This window comes from Pongo abelii, chromosome 3, assembly GCF_028885655.2.
Source record: "Pongo abelii isolate AG06213 chromosome 3, NHGRI_mPonAbe1-v2.0_pri, whole genome shotgun sequence".
Lineage (NCBI taxonomy): Eukaryota > Metazoa > Chordata > Mammalia > Primates > Hominidae > Pongo > Pongo abelii.
In genome coordinates, this window is record NC_071988.2 from 94,282,036 (window position 1) to 94,299,206 (window position 17,171).

The 17,171-nt window shown below is 34.5% G+C and overlaps 1 protein-coding gene across 11 annotated transcripts in view; it reads right to left on the minus strand.

Moving 5' to 3' along the window:
- The window catches only part of ANKRD17 (ankyrin repeat domain 17), a 182,866-nt gene that overhangs the window by 45,603 nt on the left and 120,092 nt on the right, over positions 1–17,171 (minus strand). For 7 of the 11 annotated variants that reach the window (XM_054554049.2, XM_054554045.2, XM_054554043.2 and 4 more), the window contains 6 exons: positions 15,103–15,251; positions 5,172–5,283; positions 4,888–5,033; positions 1,546–1,682; positions 801–1,020; positions 79–254 (listed from right to left, as the gene is read on the minus strand). In XM_054554049.2, the coding sequence (XP_054410024.1) occupies positions 79–254; positions 801–1,020; positions 1,546–1,682; positions 4,888–5,033; positions 5,172–5,283; positions 15,103–15,251 (940 nt within the window). The remainder of the gene's footprint in view (positions 1–78; positions 255–800; positions 1,021–1,545; positions 1,683–4,887; positions 5,034–5,171; positions 5,284–15,102; positions 15,252–17,171) is intronic. The other 4 variants (XM_054554050.2, XM_054554044.2, XM_063723454.1 and 1 more) reach the window with 1 other exon arrangement.

Consider the following 17,171-nt stretch of genomic DNA (forward strand, 5'->3'; position numbering starts at 1 on the left):
ATAGTTTAATTGCCCAGAGAGAATGATAATCACTAGTAACACTTGTGTTCATATATGAAGGGTATGGTAACAACATACCTGCCAATAAGAAGCTCACAGAATTTGTAATGCCCTTTATCTGCTGCTATGGTTAAAGCTGTATCTCTTGAGGAGGGAACTGGAGGGGCATTAACATCAGCACCTTTATCCAAAAGAACTCGGCCCACCTCCGCATATCCACCAGAGGCAGCTTCCATTAGTGGTGTGAGACCAGTCTAAGTTTAGTGTAAAATTAAAAGTAATGACACATAAGAGACTGGAAAGATCTAAAATTTTAAAGAATAACAACTTGAAGAAGGAATATGATACAGCTGTTACCAAGATTCACAACTAAATTTAATCACTGACCCTTATTAGCTCCTTTGAGTTACAGTCTGATCTATTAAAAGAAAATAATTCTACCTAATCTCAACGGTATTGCAAAAAAAAAAAAGAAAGAAAAAAGAAAAAAAAATCTGTTTAAGATGCAAGCACTTGGCATATAACTGGTACTCAATAAATGTTCCATTCCCTTCGTTTTCAAAATAGTCTCTCTTTTTCAGCTGATAACCCTACTATCATTGTGGCCTATAAAAATTTATCACTCAGGTATTTTCAAGAGTTAATGTTTGACTGAGTTATACAGAATGATTTCTAATTAAATATATGCATAGGAGATAAATGTTACCAGAAAGCACTAAAATTATAATCAACATGTTGCTACTATACATCTTAAATATCAAAGCAATAAATTCATGTGTAAATCTCAGACTTTTTCTTACCTTAGCTCTGTGTTCAACATTTGCTTTTCTATCAAGCAGAAGACTAACCACTTCAGTTCTTCCTTGGAAGCAGGCTAAAGTAAGGGCAGTGTTCCGATTGGTTTCTATCTGAGCATTTATGTCAGAGCCCATGTCTAACAGGAGCTTAACAGCAGCTGTATGCCCATTCATAGCTGCTAACATCAGAGGAGAGATGCCCAATTTGCTACCAGTTCTGGGGGTGCAGGTATGGGGAAAACAAATGGAAAAATACATATTTTAAATGACATAGAAAAATTGGAGATGATATATAATTCTAATCTAAGATTATTTTGAAGGATTCTTTAAAATATCCATTTTTTTCAACCTTAGTAAGTCTCTGAGATACTACCAAGACTCCATTAGAAATGTTTTATTAGAATATTTTTTGTATTTCACTCAACATAATGACTTGGGCTGGAAGGTGATTAATAAGTTATTAGGATAAACTTTCAATCTTAAAGCATGTATTAGCTTGCTTAATAAAAGCTTCTAAGATGTTTACATTTAGTATCATAAGAAACAGTACTCAATATTTTTCAAGCTCTATATCAAGTTTTAATTACTTAAATAAAGTTCATCTCAAAAATCTCTAATACTTTGAATGCCAAATTTGTAATAAAGGGATTTACTAAATTTGGCACTAAAAAGTAGGTTGTTCTACAAATATCTATAACAGTCTTACTAAATAAGGGGCTTACAGAAAGGGAATACAACTTGCCTAGAGTTAATCTCAGCTCCTGCATTTAGTAATATTTTGATGATGTTCACATAGCCACCAGAAGCAGCCAGACTTAGAGGTGTGTAATCAGAAACATTCCTGTGCTCTTTATTTGCCCCTCGAGCTAACAATAGCTCCACCACCTGAAAATAAAATAGAAAAAAATATGTTTTCTTATGGAGAGACAAATTACCAAAGTGTGTATTTTTACATTTCTTTTTCTGGTATACTGTACAACAAAAGAAGGGGAAAGTTCTTCCTTCATGCTCTGCACAAAATCAGCCTCTAATGATAGCAGGAGGTCTTAGAAGCCAACAAAGAGATACCTTCTCAAGTAAAACCCATGTAGAAATCTACTAAAATGGTATAATGTGTTCATGAAAGGTCTGGACTGAAAATGTTGTGACATGCTTTGGAAATTAATATTTGTTATTTCACCACAAAGCGGTAAAATAGAGTAATATGGGACAAGATTTTTTCGTATTATACATGTGAATGTATTTAACATATTTTTAAACCTTTTAATCAGTAAGTATTTTTAAAACATGGAATAAAAGGTCCTATATTTTCACAAGACTATGAAAATTTTCTAAGATAACACTGAAAAACCTTATATACATTCACTACCTAGATTTTAGGTCCCACCTACTGGCAGAATTTCTGGGTGTACGGTTTTGTAAGAAATTGCCAGGCTATTCTTAAAGTGGTTGTACTATGTACACTCCTTTCAATAATGCATGAGTTCTAGTAGCATGAGTCTTGGCAACATTTGTTATTGCCAGTCGTCAATTTTAGCCATTCTAGTGGATGTGTAGTTGTATCCCACTGGATCTTAATTGCATTTCCTGAAACCTAAAAATATTTAGCATCTATTTAAGTACTGATGGGCCATTCACAGATCATTGTCCACTATGCCATTTAATGCCTAAACAATCCTTTGACACAATATTCATTTTCATTTTATAAATAAGATATAGAGAAGTCAAGACTGGCTCAAGATCATAGCTCTTATCCCTGCTCTTATTATTAATAATATATCCTAAAATACTAACTGGCAAATAATAAATGTTAATGAATAGTGCTTTATCTTGCATCTCAGCAAAGCTATGTCCAATATTTAGATATCACATTCTTTCCATCACTTTTTGCTTTCAGAGCAAGTGACAAGGTTATAAAAACAAGAAAAAATATGGCGTTAGGCTATTTTATAAACAGTATAGTAGAAAACTCTAATCAAATTTCTCAAGTTTTCTCAATGCCATTATATTTCTCAATTCTTTCAGAGAACTCTTCTGCTCTCAAAACATCCAATATACAACAAAAATGTATGATTTTATAGTAAAATGACTTTCCAACATTTTATTAATCACTTCAAAATACTTATCTCTTCTATTGACACCAAATTAAAGTAACAAAGTGTTTATAGGCAAAATTGTTACCCTAACATACTTCAACAATTGTTATAACCTAATCTGTTACATTTTAACAAAAATACATAATTCATAAAAATTACAGTGCCCTATTGGCTTTAATATTACTTTTAAATAAAGAAAATCAACTAATTTCTTCTTGACTCAATATTGAAAAAATCTGTTCTTATATAAAGCAAGTATTTTTTCAAGCTAAATAATGATTGAAAGGCAGTATGATTGAAAGGCAAAATTTTGCTTTCCGGGATTTATGGGGATTTTTACTTTTTCTGGAATAGTAGAAATAATATATCAAATTAAGTGGTTTATTTTTCACTATCTTAATATTTGGCTTATAATACTTTTAACCTATCTATTGCACCTACTATGAATTATAGAAGAAAAAAGTGACACAAGTAGAAGAAACAAAACAGTAGGGACAGGCCAGGCTCCTTGTCTCTTGTGTGGAGTATTCTAGTAATAAGTGTATCTAACTATCCATGCATATAATATCTATTCCAAATATAAGGGAACAAAAATTACAGAAAAAAAAAATGCCTATATTATCACTGTTAATAGATTTCAGTTCTTTTTAATTTACAAAATGAAGGATTACCAAGCCCTACCTTACTGCACTTACGTAATTTTATTAGATTTCCCATTCTTTTGTATAGGAATTATTATATCTCTTAAAATTGTTTATTTATTAGTTTATTTTAAAAATCTAGTGGGTTTAACTAACTAGAGTTCAATATAACCTTATGTGCTATGACTAGGGGGAAGTGGGGGAAAAAGCTAGTTTAAGATGCTCAAATAGGAGGTAACAGTTCCCCAGTTCGCTCGTCAGAATACCTTTACATATAATATTTCAAGAAGGATACTGACATAAAGGGTGAAATAGTCACGATGGTGAAGGGATTGGAAAATGTATTCTTAGGCTAACAACCGAAACAAGACTTGTTTCACACAAAGAATAGGTGACTTCAGGAAAAAAAAATATGAAGACAGAAAAGGGTATAAACCTCTTTCTATTTGTTTAAAGAACAAAATAAGAACTGTGGGGAAACAAAAAAGGCCTACTTCAGACCTGATAAATAGGAAAACCTTATAAAAGAATAAGAGAAAAAAGATTTTAAAGCTAAGACACTGATCTGAATGACCTAAGGTGCTTTTCAAATCTAAAATTCAATAATTCCTTGATAGAGAAGGGAATCTATGGAGACAACACATCTGATTTATATCCCCTGTACAAAGGACTGAATTTGAAAAAAAAAAAAGGGTTATCTAGCTGATTATAAAATGCCACAAGATACATAAGTGAGTGTAAAGCTATATTTTCTTGAGCCTAGCTAATCTCTATCAGTTGTTCTAGTTTCCTTAAAAAAACAAAAGGTCATATAATCTTACCATCTTATCTGAGAACCTTTCCTCCAAAGTTGAGAAAGGGTGGGGAAAAATCAAAGCAAGACAAGAGTTCTCAAAACACATAAAAACTGAATATTCTTAATTCCCTACTAATCTTACAGACAGCAAAACAGACTGCAATTAAGTCTTCTGTTCTATGTCTTCTGTTCTAAGTCTATGTCTTCTGTTCTAAGTCTTCCTTCTATGCCACGTACTATAGGGCAGGCAAAGATGAGTGAATATAGGCCCTGTACGTTAGGAACTTAGTGATTTGACTTGGAATAGTCTTTCTCCTACCCCAAACGCATGGCATTACTACTTTTAGATGAGCAGGATTCTAAACAATGTGTGATTTTTCTGGCAAGATAGCTCATGCTAACAATGATACTCATCTTTTTCTTAGTAGATAATAGTTTCAGTTATTGTGATAAATCTAAACGTCAAAGCATTGTTCTGATAGAAAAAATAATATAAGTGAAAGTACACATTTGCTAAACACAGAAAGGAAAACAATTACACTAAGGGGAAACATTACCTCCTGTCTTCCCCCAGAACAAGCCAAGGAGAGTGGTGTGTCCTTGGTTCTTTCAGACTGGGCTTCAATGTCTGCACCATTGTCCAGCAATATTTCCACAACACCAACATGACCAGCTGTGGCAGCCAAGATGAGTGGAGTAAAACCTGGAGAAAAATAATGATCTTCTCACTACATGCTAAGGCAAAAGAACAAAATAACCTTCAAAACAGGACTAAGAAATAATTTTCCTAAATAAATTTTTTGACCAGTATTCCAAAAAATAAAACAAAAGTAGGCCCTACCTTTCTTGTCTCGGTGCTCTATACTAGCTCCTCTCTCTAGCAGTGTTTGTACCAGTTCCTCGTGGCCACCAGCACAGGCAAGTGTTAGCGCCGTGTCATGATTACTCTCAGTCTATAAGAAATTATTTTTTGGTTAGTTTATTAAATAACTTAAGATGTTAATATCAAATACATAATATGCAAACATACCAAGTACACACAAATACATATGTACCACTCTACAATATCAAGCATTTGAAAAGCAAGGTTTACGGACGGGCGTGGTGGCTCATGCCTGTAATCCCAGCACTCTGAGAGGCTGAGGCAGGCAGATCACAAGGTCAAGAGATTGAGACCATCCTGGCCAACACAGTGAAACCCCATCTTGACTGAAAATATAAAAATTAGCTGGGCGTAGTGGCGCGTGCCTGTAGTCCCAGCTTCTTCAGAGGCTGAGGCAGAAGAATCGCTTGAACCTGGGAGGCAGAGGTTACAGTGAACCAAGATCACGTCACTGCACTCCAGCCTGGGTGACAAAGCGAGACTCCGTCTCAAAAAAAAAAAAAGAAAAAAGAAAAAGAAAAAGAAAAGAAAAGCAAGGTTTACTTGTTTCCATATTAGTAGCCAACTTGTGAGTTTTTTAAAAAGGCTACAAGCATCAAGAAAAATAAAGTATGACTTTCAATCATGTGATTAAAAGAAATACTGTGGATTAACTTTTGCTTTCAGCCATTAATGGAGAAACATAGATCAGATTTATTTTCCTATTTCAAATAACTAAAAAAGAAAAAAAACCTCTTTGAAATGATGGTGTTTAGACAGGCAGTGCAGAAGAGTGACCTCTGAAGACAGAAATGATTAGCCCAACTTACTGCCTGGAGAGTTTCCAGGCTATAGTGCAAGGAGCAAGTATCCAAACAGAGCCTGGCAGTCTCCCCAACTTGAGAAGACAGAATTTGGAGAGATCAAGGTGGCTAGAATTCATGGAGCAGATTATTGAAGAGGAGAGTACTGCAGAAAGGGTACTCTGGAGATGTGCAGAGGATTCCCCTCAAATCTTCAGCTGAGTTTTGATCAGTCCATGTGCATGAGGAAATTATCCCAGGCCAGGAAAGGACCACCAGAGAGAGTCACGCTGAATAATATCCAGGGCTCACACGGGGCCAGGAATAGTTTGGTTCCCACCAGCCAGAGTAGAAAGACCTCAAAACACACAGGATGTCAAGTAGAATCCTCAGTAGTAGGGCCAAATTAGCAGTTGTGGACCCACCTAACAAACTGAAAAGTAGGCCTTGAAATTAAAAAAAAAAATTGTTTCCAAGTAACTTAGCTGTATTTGAGAACAAAGCCCCAAAATACTTAAAGGAACCAAACATTCAAACCGTGTATTTTGAAAAACAGAGACTATTATAATGAGACATGACACTATCTACATATGGTTTGCTTCTGCCTTCTGCTAATGATAATGACCAACATTAGATTTACCAGTGTTCATACTCTGTTATAGTTTCAATGCTAACCTAGTGAACGATCTAATTTCTCATACTTTTATTATTTATTTTATTTTTTATTTTTGAGGTGGAGTCTCGCTGTCACCCAGGCTGGAGTGCAGTGGAGCGATCTTGGCTGTATGCAATCTCCGCCTCCTGGGTTCACGCAACTCTCCCTGCCTCAGCTTCCTGAGTAGCTGGGTTTACAGGCGTCTGCCACCACGCCCAGCTAGATACCTTTAGTACTCTACAAGCAACATGTGACTATTAGCATTTGAAATATGGTTAGTGTAACAGAGGAACTGAATTTTAAATTGTATTTAACTTTAATTTAAATGTAATAACTGATATTCAATTTGGTTATTGGAAAACTTAGGATTCTCAAACAATTTGAGTAAATGAATCTACTTTTCGACTGCACATTTAATCAAATCTAGATACAAATTGAGTATTTCCAATGAAATCCAAATTCAGATATACTTAAGTAGGGTGACAAATCTGGGACTGAGAGGGTTTCTGGGATGAGGGACTTCTGGTGCTAAAACAGGAAAGTCCCAGGAAAACCAAAATGATTTGATCACTCCAGCTGTAAGTCTAACATGCCCACCAAGTTTTAAAGACTTTTAGTATGAAATAAAAATGTAAATTATCTCAGCAATTGTGGTGTATTGATTACATGACATGTTAAAACAATATTTGGATATATTAAATTAAATAAAATGTATTTTAAAATTCATCCCATTTGTTTCTTTTCACATTTTTTAATGCAACTACTAGAGAATTTAAAATTACAAACATGTCTCATCTTATTTTTCAACTGGACAGTGTCGTTCTAAGCATTTCCCTCACTTTCACATATGTATCTCTATTATAGTACTTATCACCAATCTGCCTTATATGTTTATCACCCACAGAGACTATAAATTCCTGGGAGGTAAGGAACATGTCTTATCCATGTTTGTATTTTCTACCTGTAAGTGATATATTACTTAGGAAATAATAAATGATAGTTAAGTAAAATGAATGGCAATAGCTGCAAAAGGTCATAGATTCAAAAACTGTTACTAATAAACATAATAAGCAAGGGACTATATATGTAGCATTGATTACATTTACACATTGTATTTGTAGAATGTACATAATTATAAAAAGGAAAAGCATATTCTCCCAGAATGTAAATAACTCTAAAGACCAAATTCCATTATAAGAAACGAAAAACAAAAGACAAAAGGCAAAATCAGTAAGAGTTAAGAAAAAAGAAAAAGCCTACTAGTCAGTGATGAAGAGGGAGACCGCAAAAGCTGCTCTGCAGAAGAGGCTGGCAGAGAGCAGAGCTACTGACTGCAGAGATCAGGGATGGCCACAAGGGAGAGATGCACCAACTACAACAATGGAGAAGGACATGAAACTTAAATGAGTGACAGCTCTGACTGTGTTATAGTATTTGATCTTCATTTCAGGTTTATAGGAAGAAATTATATCTGATTTCAGAGAAAAGGAGATAAAGGCTCTGATAAATAACTTTCCGATGGCCACATAAGCTAACAACTGGTAGATATGTGCTTTAAAAAACCCAAGAAGATCTTGATAACAAAATCCTGCTCTCTCCACTATATCACAGAGGGGCCCTAAGGCAAAGCAGATTGTGCTGAATATAATGTTAAGTGTATGTGTCTTATGTCCACTCTACGTTGGTGCATATGCAATCAGCAGAAGAATCAATTTTATGATGAAGTTTATAAGGTTTCTAAAATTCTTCCAGGGTTTAAAAACTAATTTAGGGAAGCTCAAATAGAAAATGAAGAGATGTACATAAAATTTGCAAAAGATAAGCACAGAAAATTTTAGTGGATCAGTAAAATGTTTTTTCCAATATTATAAAACATAAATTCAACTGACATTTATTAAGCACCTTTTATATTCAAAGCACTCTACTAAGTGCTCTAGGGTTGACAAAGATAACACAGGACTCAAAGGAGCTTACTGATTACTACACAGGGCAAATTCAGGTTCAAACTAGGAGACAAGCATAATAATATGAGATTTCAAGAAACAAACATTTAAAGCTAAGAAAGCAGCTTTAAATTCCTTGTGGAAATGAAGTTAAAAGTGGGCAACTCCATTGTATTTCTGCATTAAGAGAAACTAAACCAACTAACATGACAAATATCACTCTTTCTCAATACATCAATAAACAAATGAACTGAAATAGAAATTTGGGTTAATATTAATAAAGACAAAGTCAAGAAAAAAACAGGTGTTTCAAACACTGCGCTGATCATGGAAATAATTATAATACAGCTGACTATTTTGTAGAAGGCAAAGTACCAATTAAAGGAAGAATCCTTAGACTCAAATTATATTGCACAAAGTTACATTAGTCAAGAAGTTATAGTCCTTGTCACAGATCTGAGAGAAAGTCCCAAACCTGAAAAAGGAGATAGATGTCCAGAGCTTTAAGAGCTCATTCAGGTTTATATTCTAAAGAAAATTTCAGTTAGCCCATGATGCCATAATATATACACCATTCTATACCATTAATAGAGGTTGTTATGATGAATTCTGGCTTATAAAAAATGATAAAAAAATATTTAATGCAAAAATATTCTGTAAGTTATCAACATGACTATTCAATTTTATAATGGTGGTACAGAATGAAAAACAAGAAATAGTAACACAGATGGCAATACTGAAGGAAAGACAACTTTTAATGAGCTGAAATTCAGGTGAAAAAGCACTGAACTGTGTGAAGTGTCTTTAAAAAAGGAAAATATGCTGGGTACAATGGCTCATGCCTGTAATCCCAACACTTTGGGACGCTGAGGCAGGAGGATCACTTGAGGCCAGAAGTTTGAGAACAGCTGGGCAACACGGCAAGACCCCATCTCTACAAAAAATTAGCCAGAAGTGGTTGTGCAATGCCCGTGCTCGTAGCTACTCATGAGTTTGGGGTGGGAAGATCGTTTGAGCCCAGGAGTTCATGGCTGCAGCAAGCTGTGATGGTGCCACTGCACTCCAACCTGGGTGACAGAGTGAGACCCTGTCTCAACAACAACAACAACAACAACAAAGTACATCTATTAATCACTTTTTTTTTTTTTTTTTTTTTTTTTTTTGAGAGAGAGAGAGTCTCGCTCTGTCGCCAAGGCTAGAGTGCAGTGGCTCACTCGGCTCACTGCAAGCTCCGTCTCCCAGGTTCACGCCATTCTCCTGCCTCAGCCTCCTGAGTAGCTAGGACTACAGGCGCCTGCCACCACGCCTGGCTAACTTTTTTTTGTATTTTTAGTACAGACAAGGTTTCACGGTGTTAGCCAGGATGGTCTCGAACTCCTGACCTCATGATCCTCCCGCCTCGGCCTCCCAAAGTGCTGGGATTACAGGCGTGAGCCACCGCACCCTGCCTGTCAATTACTCTTAACATTATTAAATTACCTTGAAAACTACTAGGACTTAAAAAGCTGAACTTTTTTTAGACTTCCACAACCTTCAAAATCCTTAATATCTCATTCTCTAACCCAGTCAGGTTATATGTAAGCTTAAAAAGTGGGATAGCACTTCAAGGTATTCAATAAATGAGAATAATCAGTAAAATAAATAACCTATTAAAAGCAGTTCATATGAACAAGCAGAATGCATGTATTTTAAAGCAGAATGCTTTAATGGTAGCATATTATATATATATCACTGTTAATTAATTTTTGCTGGCCTCTTTAATTTCTCATGTTAAATCACTGTGATTAAACTGTTCTTTATATTGCAAAACCAATAAGAATAGAGAAAAATATTCAAATAATACTTATACAATTAAAGGTAAAATATAATTTTACCTACTTAACAATTTCAGTCTTGATATGTCACAAGTGAAATTTGATGTCTACCCTTCTTTAAAATAATGAAAACATGTTAATTATTAAAAAGTGAAAGAAAGCAAAATTCTATAAAGATCTATTTTTTTTTTCAGTTTTGAGATGTACTAGAATAAGGTATTCCAAGTTCAAGAAAAGACTTCAGAGGCTTGAGAATAAAAACAATAAGCAGTTTAGGACTATAGGGAGGACATGTGACAAAAAAGAGGCTGGAACAAGTTTTTATAGCCCAAGAACAAAACAACTGGTTCTTTCTCATTGGTAGTGGCTCCTAGAATCGATCATATTTTACACAATAAAATACAAAGAATATTTAATTAACTGTGGTATTCAGTTCTAACCTTCAGGTCAGAATTATTGTTCCACATAAAGCCTGTGGTTTTAAAAAATCTGTACATAATTCCTAATTTCTGTATATACAGAACCCACAAATAAGTTTGGTTATACCAAACTTAAGCAAAATAAACTCAACTTAAACTCAAGCAAAATAAACACAAAGGTCAGAGCTATGCTATCAAAAGGTATAATAAAAATAGTCCCAAATAATTCCTTCAAGCTATTATTTATTGGTTTCCTAAAACAGATTTTGATAGCAGCAAAGTATGTGGTATTCATCTTAAAAGTTTTGAAAATACCTAGACAAATTTGATTCAGTAAAACTGGAGAGTTGGAAAGTCTGTGGCACACCCTTGGCAAGTGAGTTCTAGTTGTGTAGCAGAGTTGAAGCCCCTTATGAAGAATGCAAACTCTTCAGCATTTGTCAAGGATCAGAAATAAAACATATGATTACTGCTAATCCTTGTTAAAAATATTAGCTCCTGTCTAAAATGTTCAACTAAAGCAGTTAAAGGTCTGACCATTTTCCAGAATCATTAGCATTTTAAAAGGAGTTATACTTTGAGGCTTTAAAAGATTAACATTTCCTTTGTTCTTCCTTACATTTTGATGTTAAGTATGCAAAGATGAAAGACAAATGATCTCTTACCATCTAGGCAGTGGACACATTTCTGTGATCCCACTTACCAGGCTAATACAATATAATTCAAATTGAAGGTTAACACATTTAAGTTAAAAATAAAAAACAATGTAACATAGTGCAGTGGTTAATAAAAGAAAAGAGTCTAGAGCCAGAGTGTCTGAGTTCAAAAGTAGGCTCCACCACTAATTAGCTGTTGGGCAGGTAGTTAATATCTTTATGTCTTACATTCCTCAAATGGAAAATGTAATAATAATAGTACCTATTTCATGGGACTGTTACAAAGATTAAGTTAAAGTAGTTAATATCTGCAAGGCATTAAGCCTGTATGTTAGGGTTTGTTACATAAACAGATGAAAGATCTGAGTATTAAAGAATGTTTAATTTTTCAGAATAGCAATCTTGGTATTAATTTCATTATATTATTCGTCACAGCACAGTATTATCACACATAATCAAAGTACCCACTATGTAAGAGCCCACAAAATTTTTATTTTCTTATCAAAACAAAAACTTTGAGTTTTTGTTTGATTGAGTACAAAAGGATCTTCATTTTTAATCACTTAAATTACGTGCTTGATATAAAAACTTGTTGTTTTTTATTTTTTTTGAGACAGAGTTTCACTCTGTCACCCAGGCTGGAGTGCAGTGGTATGATCTCGGCTCACTGCAACCTCTGCCTTCTGGGTTCAAGCGCTTCTCCTGCCTCAGCCTCCCGAATAGGTGGGATTACAGGTGTGTGTCACCATGCCCAGCTAATTTTTGTATTTTTAGTAGAGACAGAGTTTCATCATGTTGGCCAGGCTGGTCTCGAACTCCTAACCTCAGGTGATCCACCCACCTCGGCCTCCCAGAGCACTGGCATTACAGGCGTGAGCCACCACACCTGGTCAAAAACTAGTAAATTTTAAAAACAAACATTAAAAATTAAAGGAGAAAAATGGTGAACAATTATTTCTGAACAGTATTTTTTTTCCAAGGTAGGAACTTTTTAATCTCTAACTAAACACATATGGTAAAACTCCACAGAGAGTAGTTTAACTCAGGTCTGGCTAACCCAACAAATGACAAATCTTGATGTGAGATCAGATAAAAAAAGAGTAAATTTTTAAGGAGTCATAGTCAAATTTTTCTATAAAAGCATGTCTACTATGTTTAAAATGTAAGTTTAAAAATAATTTTAATTAAAAAATTACATGTAACTTCTCAAAACTAATTTATAACATAGTGATAGTTGGTGAGTGGTACAGCCCGAAAAAATCATTTCACCATCACTACAGTAATTTCATATTCAGTAAAATCAATGACTGGACAAACTTTTCTGTGCCTGTTTAAAAACATTTTTATAAAGAAGTCTTTTTACATTTTGGTGAAGTACTTATTTTTGCTAATGGATCAATTCTTGGGCCCACAAAAATCAGAAAACTACTTCTTGCTAAACATAATAGCCTTGGCTGTGTGTGGTGGCACACGCCTGTAATCCCAGCACTTTGGGTGGCTAATGCAGGCAGATCACCTGAGGTCAAGGAGTTTGAAACCAGCCTGGCCAACATGGTGAAACCCCATCTCTACTAAAAATACAAAAAAATTGGCCATGCGTGATGGTGGACGCCTGTAATCCCAGCTACTCAGGAGGCTGAGGCAGGAGAATCGCTTGAACCTGGGAGGCGGAGGCTACAGTTGGCCAAGATTGCCACTGCACTCCAGACTGGGTGACAGAGCGAGACTCCGTCTCAAAATAAAAAAAAATAAAAAGCCTCAAAGCAAAACAGACTGGGGAAAAATAATGCAAATTCAATGCCAAGTTCAAACCAATTCTACAATGCTATCAATATTAAATGTAAATAACTGTGGCTCATCAAATAAATGTCTCGCTTTTTTTTTTTTTTTTTTTTTTTTTTGAGACAGAGTTTCGCTCTTGTTGCCCAGGCTGGAGTGCAGTGGCATGATCTCGGCTCACTGCAACCTCCATCTCCCGGATTCAAGCAATTCTCCTGCCTCAGCCTCCCGAGTAGCTGGTTTTAGACGCATGCGCCACAACGCCCGGCTAATTTTTTTTTGTATTTTTAGTAGAGATGGGGTTTCACCATGTTGGTCAGGCTGGTCTCAAACTCCTGACCTCAGGTGATCCGCCCGCCTCGGCCTCCCAAAGTGCTGGGATTACAGGTGTGAGCCACCACACCCGGCCGTCTCGTATTTTTTTTTAAAAGGCTACGTAGATGGTAGTTAAGAGTGTCTTTGGGGTGTGGTGGCACACCTGTAATTCCAGCTACTCAGGAGGCTGAGACAGGAGTTTGAGACCAGCTTGGGCAGCATGGCAAGAACCCGTTACAAAAGAAAAAAAGAATGGCGTCTTTGAAGTCATGCTGAATGATTCCCAGCCCCGCTGCTTCTTAGCCTAAATGAAGTGACTAAACAAAATGCTTAACCTCTCTATTAGCCACAGTGTCTTCTTCAGGGAGATGGGTATTAAGAGTAGCTACATCATGTATGTGGTCTGAGGATTAGATGAGACAATTCCTTAAAAATAGTCCCTGGCAATTTTAAGTACTCAACAACAACAAAAGTCAGTACATAAAAGACAACAGACATTTTGGCAACAAGTAAGAACAGAAATAAAATTCCTTTTTCATAGTGCTACTGAGAATCATTTTAATAAAAAGGAAATTTTATTTTTAATAGGTTAAGAGTACATGCACTTAATGGTCCATCCAACACAAACACACATACACTCACTCCTCTCTCTCTCTTTCTTCCCACGTTACCCCTGCTAAAATTCAGGCTTTATTATAAAGAAATAATCATATACAAAATTAAAAGTTTTATAATATACACACCCCAGGTACCATCAAAATACAAAAACTAAGTAAACTGTAAACATTTCTTAGTCCTGATGGCCATGTACTCTTGACCTTATTCAGCAGTCTTCTAAACTAGATCTCTTAACTTTTCTTCAGGATAAAACACACACTATTCTCTCCAATCTCACCTTGCCCTGAGATTTCACAGTCAACTACTTTTTAATAAAAAATTATACTTAATAGCTCTCAAACTTTCTAAAGCTTAACTTAAACAGTGTCTTCCCCCCACTCCATGTTATTTCTTCAAAAAGTGCCTGGAATCCCATACAGCTAAATTTTACAAATACAGACACAGACTCCCCACATATTTCAATCAGTAAGATGAGAACTTTCAAAGATGACATATGATATCAATCATGTGTATGACATACAAAAATATCAATTTTATGTTAGAACCTTTTTTCTTTTACATGCAATCCATTATATATTTCAAACCATATCTTCTATTAATTTATTCTTAGAAGAAGATATGCACTAATCTTAAATAAATTATTTCTTTCTTTTATATCCTCTTGTAAACTAAAGTTAAAAAGAAAGGTTACTTGAAGACCTTGGAAACCAGACCATCACATAATTATCACTAACAATCTATATTTAGCATCTTATTTTTTAAATGTGAACTTTAATTAATTTAAAACTGGCTCAAGACTTTGCCTAGAGACAAAGCAGTCTTTCATGGTTTAAATCTCTGAAAGTTAATGTTTTTAATTATGGCATAATTCCAATGAAAAAACCATCTCTCTTAAGTTTGGGACTTACCTGTGCATCAATATCAATGGCAGGGTAGATAGGAAGCATGGCTGAAGGAGAGATGATAGGACTTGGAGTTGGAGTCTGAGGTTGGGAAATGGATGCAGCAATACTGTGGGTAGGAGTGTTTGACATTGCAGATGCTCTTCCACTGACTGCTGTTGAACAAAATAACTGCACTTAATAAGGATGAAAAATTGTTAAGTAATAGTAAGACATATTCACTCAAAAATATTTAAAGACTTCTTAAAACAATATGTCTACAGGAAGACTACTATAGCACTAATAACTAATTTTCCTGGTTATTATTCACAGATGACAGTGTCAAATTGTAATGTATACTGAGTAACTCATTTTCTAAATAATAATCCAACTGAAAAACAAATTCCCCTGTTATAAGCAGTTGTAAAACCTTAATTCAAAATAACCCTGAAAACAAAAATGTTTATGTATTAAATATAAATGCAAATGGAAACTTGTCCATTATATCTTAATTAGAAAAGGGATCAAAGGTAAAATAGTCAAGATCAGAAGGGGGAATATGTGGTTTTTACTTGCCAATTTCACACCTTATATTCTAGAACTAGTAAAATTAATATCACTGTTGGGGAGGGAGAAATCTCACTATGCAATCATTTAAAACACCACCATACTGTTTTACTAACTGCAGACTGGGATATAGTAATATTCTGCATTGTAGCCCTGTGGATGACAGGATATTCAAATATAAAAATTTATCCTCACACAGAAGTGTAGTTGCTCATGTGAAGAATTATTCTGAGGGAGCTAAAATGCTCACCAATGAATCCAGCAATCACACTGACTTAAGGATAAAATTAAAAGATTACGGTAGAAATAAATGTATGCACACAAACATTCTTCAAATATGGATTACTATTATTCTAAGTATGATGTTGCTGTGATATTATTTTCACCAAAATATGCAACTTAAGAAAAGGCTATTCTGATCAGTACTTGAGGTGAGAGGACTCCAAATATGCTGGCATAGGATATACTGTAGATTCAGCTGAGGGTACTTTATTCTCTCATTGCCTTATTTCTGGAGTTGATAGGTGAACATCATCTCCCCCAACCCCATTAAAAATGCTATAGTATTAAAGTATGGGCATTTATCTTTGACTGGTCAACAGTACTGTGGATGTGTATTACCAAAGTAGTTATCAACTACATCAGACAGAAAACAATCATGGTTCACAACTGGATCTGAAACCAGGCAAAAGAGATTATGATCCCATCAAGAATAAAACTGAAATTGATCTTATTATAACAATTATAAACATAATTATGAATTAAGAAATCTATTTTACATGAAATCCTTAGTTCAGGCACAAACATACACTATACATTATAGTAACACACATTCTATAATTATACATTTTTAAGTCCACTTAAAAGCCAAAGGAAAAACGAAGGAGAAAACAAAACAAAACAAAACAAAACACTGTTTGAATCCTTAGGGATCCAGACCAATAGAAAAGGGCATATACTAATATATTAAATTGATAATCTAGTGATCTGGATATTGTTACTCCACACTGATAGTTTTGTATGTTACGAAAAGATCAAGATAATTTAAATGTACATACTGTTGATATAAATTTCAAAATCATATAAAATCTAGAGCTCTTAAAATTGATTCCATATCTCCTTTGATTGGATTTTCACAATAAAAATGCTAAATACAAAAAGTAGCTTAAACAGGATAAACACCAGTCTGTCCGAATCACTAAATTTTATTTCATAATACTAAACAGGTTAAAAAAAAATCTAAGTTTTATTGTTAAATGACTAAATAAATTATAATTTACATTTCAACTGGAATATTTTCTTTTAAAAAACCTACAAAAATTACAGTTTTGTTTTTTTTTTTTTTTAAGTCAAATTGGTTGTTCTTATCACCTCATCTAAAAGGAGACAGGAAAAATCAATTATCTCATCATTTCCTTCAGGGTACCTACAAAACTGGTTTACTAAAATTAAGTAACTGTCAATCACACATCCATTCTCTACAACTAAAAGAAACAAATGTAAAATATGTAGGTACCTGAAGAAACTCT